This window comes from Crocuta crocuta, unplaced genomic scaffold (genome assembly GCF_008692635.1).
Source record: "Crocuta crocuta isolate KB4526 unplaced genomic scaffold, BGI_CrCroc_1.0 scaffold336, whole genome shotgun sequence".
NCBI lineage: Eukaryota > Metazoa > Chordata > Mammalia > Carnivora > Hyaenidae > Crocuta > Crocuta crocuta.
Genome location: NW_027527943.1, coordinates 154234 through 161825, shown reverse-complemented (window position 1 = coordinate 161825; position 7592 = coordinate 154234). Strand labels below are relative to the sequence as shown.

The window sequence follows — 7592 nt, the reverse complement described above, 5'->3', positions numbered from 1 at the left end:
GTCCTCCGGGGTCACAGGTGCCTCACAAATGAAGCAGTTGTGTCTTCAAGGAGCTTTCTTTCCAGTAGACCCGACAGGTGACATCAGGTGAACAGAAACACAGTGATGACAGTTTCTTGCATGGCCTGGGAAGGAGATGAGCGATGGGCTGAGATCAAGAGTCGGGTCGGGGCTTCCTCAGGTGGAGTGTTTCTGGAGGCACCGGGTCTTCCCCAAGCTGAACACTTTTTCTTGGGGGAGGAAGGAAGGGTTCACTAAAAAATCAATGAAAGGGGGTAAGGTTGAGTTGCATTTCTGGGAGCAAGATCTCTGCCTGGGATTCCCTATGACTGTGGCTCTGAACATGGTTTGAACTCGGCGTTCTCCAGATTTCCACTAGNCCCCATAGTGATCCCAGAGAGAAGCCAACAAAGGCTTCTATCCCAGACCCGACTATCCTCCACATCAGCTCCTACTGATGTCCGATGGCTTCAGTTTCAGCAACAGAGCAAATGCTGTAAATGGGTCCGAACAGCACACAGGTTCCTCAAAAACGTTTAAAACGAGCGTTAAAAATATGATCAAGCAATTACACGCCTGGGTATGTATTCAGAAGAAGTGAAAGCAGAGTGTCAAAGACATGTTTAGACTATTCACAATAGCCAAGACGGGAAAGAAATCCAAGTGTCCTTGGAAGGATAAATGGATAAACAAAATGTGGTACTTAAACACAATGGAATGTCACCAAGTCTTAAAAAGGAAGGAAATCCGGTTACAAGCTACCACATACCTAAACCTTGAGGACATTTTGTTAAGTGAAATAAGCCAGTCATCAAAAAGACAAATGCCGTATGATTCCACTTATATAAAGTATCTAAAGTAATCAAATTCAGGGGGCACCTGGGCGGCTCAGTCCGTGGAGAGTCTGACCCTCAATTTTGGCTCAGGTCATGATCTCCCGGATAGTGACTTTGAGCCCCATGTTGGGCTCAGCGCTGACAGCATGGAGCCTCCTTGAGATTCTCTCTCCTTCTCTTCCACCTTTATTCATTTATTTCTTAAATTCCACATAGGAGTAAAATCATACGGTATTTGTCTTTCTCTGACTTATTTAGCTTAATATAATACTTTCTAGCTCCATCTAGGTCATTGCAAACAGCAAGATTTCATTCTTTTTGGTGGCTGAGTAATATTTTATTGTATATACATACCACATATCCTCTATCCATTCATCTATCAACAGGCACTTGGGCTGCTTCCATAATTGGGCTATTGTAAATAATACTATGATAAATACAGGGGTGCATATACCCCTTTGAATTAGTGTTTTTATGTTTTTTGGGTAAATACTCAGTAGTGTAATTAATTACTGGATCATAGGGTAGCTCTAGTCTTAACTTTTTGAGGAACTGCCATACTGTTTTCCACAGTGGTTGCACCAGTTTGTGTTCACACAGTGTACCAAGGTTCCCTTTTCTCCATGTCCTTAACAATATTTGTTGTTTCTGCATTTTTTAGTCATTCTGACAACTGTGAGGTGGTATCTCATTGTGATTTTGATTTTGTATTTCCCTGATGATGAGTGACGTTGAGCATCTTTTCATGTGTCTGTTAGCCATATGGATGTTTTTGGGGAAATGTCTACTCATGTCGTCTGCCCATTTTTTTACTTGGATTATTTGTTTTTTAGTCTGGACTCTAAATTGTATTCCATTGGTCAGTATGTCTGTCCTTACGTCAGTACCACATACTGGTACATATTGGTTACCTTAACCTTTACTGAGCCTTGAATTCTTGAAATTTTCGTTCTTGAATTCTCTACTAAAGAAGCCTGGCCTAGTGGCACTTGGGTGGCTCAGATGGTTAAGCATCTTGATTTCGGCTCAGGTCATGATCTCACTGTTGATAACATTGCCCCCATGTTGGGCTCTGTGCTAACAGCACGGAGTCTGCTTGGGATTCTCTCTCTCTCTCTCTCCCTCCCTCCCTCCCTCCCTTGCTCTCTGCCCCTCCCTGGCTGGAATTCTCCCTTTCTGTCTCAAAATCAATAAACTTAAAAAAAAAGAAAGAAAGAAATCTGGTCTAATGATTAAGAGAGAAATCATTTGGATACTTGTACTGTGGTTTTCCCAGGAGTCTTCCACTGCCAGAGCAGACCTACTTTGTTTACATTAACTCAACAACCATGTGGCCTTGCCTAAGTCCATTGGATTAATTTACAGGCAAGGTGCTCTGTGTAAGACCCAAGGAAATAGAGAAAACTGATCTGGGGTTGAATGCTGGGGACAGCGAAGTGATGGCCCCCAGGGAGAATTACTACTATTTCTTTCAAAATCCAGAGGTGCCTGGGTGGCTCAGTCGGTTAAGTGGCCAACTTTGGCTCAGATCATGATCACATGGTTCATGGGTTTGAGCCCCGCATTGGGCTCTGTGTTGACAGCTAGCTCAGAGCCTGGGGCCTGCTTCAGATTCCGTATCTCCATCTTTGACCCTCCCGTGTTCACGCTGTTTCTCTCTCAGAAATAAATAAAACATTTTTTAAAAATTCAAAATGCATGGGTTGTCCTAAAGCACCGTCCACTTACTCTTTCTAAACTTTCATTCTGCCAAAAGGTCTGTTCTTGTAAAGGATAAAGAGGGGCACCTGGCTGGCTCAATTGGAAAGCATGTGACTCTTTATCTTGGGGTTGTGGGTTCAAGCACCAAGTTGGGTGCCAGAAGTTGATAGATAGATAGATAGATAGATAGACAGACAGATAGATAAAGAGAATGAAGAAGGGGTGAGATGGAGGAAAGTTGAAAGGCTCTGTCAGTAGAGAATTACTGCGTTTTAAATACAAACACCAAAAATGCATGTGATAATGTTTTCACACATCTGTAAGGAAAGGATAAAAAAGTAGACCATGCAACAAGTTTCTACACAATTAGATACACTTAGTTTAAGTATTTTTATTCTTTTGTCGTGTGCTTTTTCAGTTCTGATATTTAAAATGTTTTTTCTTTAGCTTTGATACTTTAGATGTTAATGATTATAATTTTAAAAAGGTATAGTCTCAGACCAACAGCTTTATATTTAGCTAAAAAATATCAAATCCTATTGAAAATAATTGGTTGCAAAGTAGTCTCAGATTACACAGAACAAAAGGCGTTCAAAACAAAGGTCATTTGGGGTAAAACTAAGGGCCCAACCTTCTGCCCTTTTGGAGATTTTCATCGTATAAAATGACTTCAAGTATTGTCCAGTATTTGTCTTTTCAATGTCCACACACAGTATTATAAATAAAATATTATATGTAACTGCATTTTGCTACTGAGGCAACCCTGAGTCTACAGCTAGACTGAGCTTTCCTGTGGGCAGGGAAGTTTTATTTGTAGTAAGTTTGTACTGAATGAGATTATAGTTAAGCTGCGAAGGGTCAGATTTCATACAAGCAGGTTAGAAGAAGTTTCCAAAGATTTAGAACAAGTATCTAAGGGGATGACAGCTCAGTGTGCGGATGAGCTGGGACAATGAAGTACAGGAGCTGAGAGGAATCGACATTGAAGATCGGAGCTAAACAGGGATCTTGTGGCCCCCCTGCAAGGTGGGGAGGAAGAGACAGGATTCAAACACCCGGAGAGGAGTAAATCTCAGGACCAGAGTTAGATGCACGGCAGGAAACACGAACGTGTATCGGTACTATTTTCTGGGTCTTATGCTCAACGCTGATAATTTGAGGATGAATGAAAGTCATGATTCCTTCTTCAAGGACGTTAACCTAGAGAGGAGGAGAGCCACGTGAGGTTATGATGGTAACACCACAGGGTGCTCTGGGGGAGACAGAGGAGGGTGCAGAAGGGGCCTGCAGATCAGGCTGTGTGTGAGAGAGCCCGACAGTGGCACCTCGCACCCTCGCTTGCACAGACACGCTCAGCAGGTGGGGCGCGCGGGAGGGGTACTTCTGCAGCGCCTCCCAGAGGACTTGCACGGGTGGCCGCAGCCAGCAGGCCGAGCGAAGTCTCCCCACGCTTCTGTGTCCCCAGGCCGGCAGAGCGCGGGGCCCTGCTGGAGGGGCCACCGAGAAGGCTCACAGGGACAACAGGACGAGGGGCTACGAGCGAAGCTGTGTGGTGTGTCCTGCACCTTTATTTGCACCGCTGCGGGGGCTCGTGCAGCCGAGGCTTCTAACACCGGAACTCGTGCCGTCTGAACACGCAGGGGTGAGACGAGGCGGCGGCTTTGCCTGGAAAACAAGGGAGGCTGCCCCGGGACACTCACCTAAGCGGGGTTTCGTCAGGAAAGGACACCAGTGTCAGCGACAGCTGACGGTCGGCGCTCCCACGACGGGTAGCGGCAGCACCGGGGCAAGCTCTCGTTTGCCACAATTATCACAAGCCGTGACCTCCTTACAGACACAACTGGTGTACAGTTCCGGTGAACACATGCAGTCTTATCTCTTCACACCAGACAGAAGACAAACGCAGGCGTAGTGAACATTCGAAGAGTCGATGTGAGCACAAACGGACTTGAATCAGACGGCGCCCAGCCCGAAGGGCCGGGAAGGCCCCCAGCGGCCGGGGGAGAGCCGGACCAGGGCAGAAGTGCCGCGAGGACTGATCGGCCGTAGCCTGACGCCTCCGTGGGTTTCAGTTTCACAACCTTGCGGCCCCGACAGGCCTACACTTGGCTTTACTTGCAGGGGTGGCCACGGCATCAGAGCCACGTCGGCCCCGTGGCGTCCGTCTCTAGTGGATTCATCCCACTACGTGGCATTAAAAAGCACTGCGTCACTTTTGGTAAAGAAAAGTGCACAGGTGAGCTCAGTCTTACTTGTAGCTTGAGCTTAATTTCATGAACAAACGTTAACTCACTGGGCTGGACATATTCCGCATTCTTTAGTTCAGGGTTTTCCAAAAGTAATAGAACTAGGATTTTGGATGGAAAAATTCCTCCTTTACAGCCCGTTACAGTGTGTTCTCCTCTACACACCTGCCTGTACAACGTATAGTGTGTGTCAGGTAAGACGCTGCGACATGTAGAATTTCTGGACCCCACCCACAAAACCTAAGTGGCACCCAAAACGTGTCCCAAATATACTTCCAGATGTAGAAGGTGGCAATGCTCGGACTTCAGAACCACTGCACGTCAGCACAGATACGGCTGATGTACTGCTTTTGTTTCATGTGGCTGCTCCTGCAGTTTCTTTTTAATTAAAAGTTGGCTCCTGTTTGGAATCGAGATTGCTATTTCTTAGCTTCTTTTAAAAGAAGCATGGACGCCTGGGTGGCTCAGTCACTTGAGCGTCCGACTTCAGCCCAGGTCATGATCTCACGGTTGATGGGTCCAAGCCCAGCATCTGGCTCTGTGCTGACAGCTCACAGCCTGCTTGGGATTCTCTCTCTCCCTGTCCCTCTGCCCCCAACTCCATCACTCCCACTTTCTCAAAAATAAAAATTAAAAAATAAATAGATAAAGTACAGTAATAAGTGAAGAAAGGCCATTTCACAAATAAGTTGAGTACATTGACTATCTCCTGGGTAGAGGAAACCTTGAGACATTCAATGCTGTATCACAGTTTTATATAGAACAAGATATATATATAGTGACATTAACAAGTTGTTACCTTGGTAATAAACCATCCCACTTGGGCAGGGTCTGGCCGCCCCAGGCCAGTACTGTGGCAACAGAACAGGCTCTCCAGACACCGGCTCTCAAGGCACATGTACACTCCTGTGTTTCACATCAGCAAACCCACACCACAGAGAGGCCGCTGTAAATCCAACGAGAGTGGGAAAGCTTCCATAATTACGCAAGTCTTCTTAAACATGAAGAGAACATGTCAGGGAGACCAAAGGCCGTACCTGATGAGCAGGGCCCCTGTGGCCACCCTTAGAGGCACTGAGGGCGAGTACCATGAACATAATTGTGGAAGTCTTCAGGGCAGCCCCAGTCCTCACGCCAGTGTGTGCCTTTCCTTTTTCTTTCTTTTTTCTTGGGGGGGAGGGGTTGCTGATCGTGGATGGAGCATATCTTTTTCTGTGTGCCACACGCCCTACCCATCACTACCAAGTCACAGAGACAGAATATCAACTGCCACCCTATCTCCAGCTTGCATGGTGCATTTTAGTCACCTGATGAGACTCTAACTTGGCCTGAACTCACACCTGCAGATCAAGTCATGTGCTCTCCCAACTGAGCAGCGGGCGCCCCCAGCTTAGCCCTTATAGCACCTTTCAGGCATTTAATCTCTGACTCTTCCCCACTCTTCCCAGTCATATCCAGTGACTTCTAGTTTCAAGAAAGATCATCTTATCCCCCTCAACTGTGCCTTTCCATATTTGTTTTCTCTTCTGTCTTTTCTTAATTCTCATTCATCCTTCAGCAATTCAACTCAGATCAGGACCAGGGCAGGGGTGAGGCAAGGGAGGCACTTAGGGTGCACAATTCAAGGAGGGATTCAGTTGGGGCGCCTGGGTGGCTTAGTCGGTTAAGCGTCCGACTTTCGCTTGGGTCATGATCTCGCAGTTTGTGGGTTTGAGCCCCGCGTCGGGCTCTGTGCTTACTGCCAGCTCAGAGCCCGGAGCCTGTTTCAGTCTGTGACTCCCTCTCTCTCTGACTCTCCCCTGCTCACGCTGTCTCTCTCTCTCTCTCTTAGAAATAAATAAAAAATAAAAAAAAAAAAAAGGAGGGATTCAGTCTCTGGTGCCCTGGACATGTGCTTGTTGGACACTACCAAGCAGTTAGCTGAATCCTCACACAACCCTCCTGGTGGTGTAAGCAAAACGTTAGAAAAGATTAAGAAATGTTACTCGATACTTCTAGAAATTCTCTTGGTTTTTAGGGTGCCACAGTTATTTGTGTTACACACTGAATAGTGGCTTGCACCAAGCTTGCACTGTTCCGTGCTGTGTACCTGATGTAAATAAGATATTCTGGGAGGGACGAAGCGCACAGGAAAGTATGCAGGTACGATGCAATATGGCGGGTGCTCTGACTAAGGGGAGGGTCGGAGCCCTTGGGGCATCTAACTCTGAGACAGTCGACCAGAAAGCTCTATGGAACACAGGCTGATTGGGCAGTCTTAAAACACAAGTCTGGATGGTTAGACAAAGGAAGGGCTGGGACGTAAGAACCTTCCGGATGGAATATATGCACAGAGTTACTGAGGCGTTCTGGAAATGGTCCTTTCGGACAACAGGTGTACAGACTGAGTAGGGTGGGGAAAGGAAACGAGACTGGAAGAGGAGTCTGGACATGAAGCGGGCAGTAGCCAGGCTCAAGAGCTGGGCTGTCAGCAGATGCTGAGCCGGCAGGTGATATCGGCTCTGTGGTGATGGCATGGAAGATGGAGGGTAGGGCTGGAGGTGGGGAGACGGGTTCCGAGGCCACACAAGCAGTCTAGGAGGGCTCCAAGGAGGTGGTGATCCAAGATGGAAGGAGGCAGAGACAAGTGTAAACATGTAAAGGGACTCAGGTAGAACACTTGCTGACCCACTGGCTACGGGGACCAGATGAGGTATAGAAGCTCCCAGGAAGTGACTGTCCTGCTTCTAACCAGAGGACTGACTTCCCTTTTACGTCTCTTAAATTGTCGTTCCTTGAGCCTTCCTGTTCTTCTTTTTTTTTTTTTTTT

The 7592-nt window shown here is 46.8% G+C and overlaps 1 protein-coding gene across 1 annotated transcript in view; it reads right to left on the bottom strand.

Moving 5' to 3' along the window:
• Positions 1-2949: 2949 nt before the first annotated feature.
• Positions 2950-7592, bottom strand: part of LOC144221858 (uncharacterized) — a 19484-nt gene continuing 14841 nt past the window's right edge. The window contains exons 5-6 of the mRNA XM_077752370.1: positions 4238-4721; positions 2950-3737 (exon numbers count right to left, since the gene is read on the bottom strand). Of these exons, the coding sequence (XP_077608496.1) occupies positions 4491-4721 (231 nt within the window). The 3' untranslated portion in view covers positions 2950-3737; positions 4238-4490. The remainder of the gene's footprint in view (positions 3738-4237; positions 4722-7592) is intronic.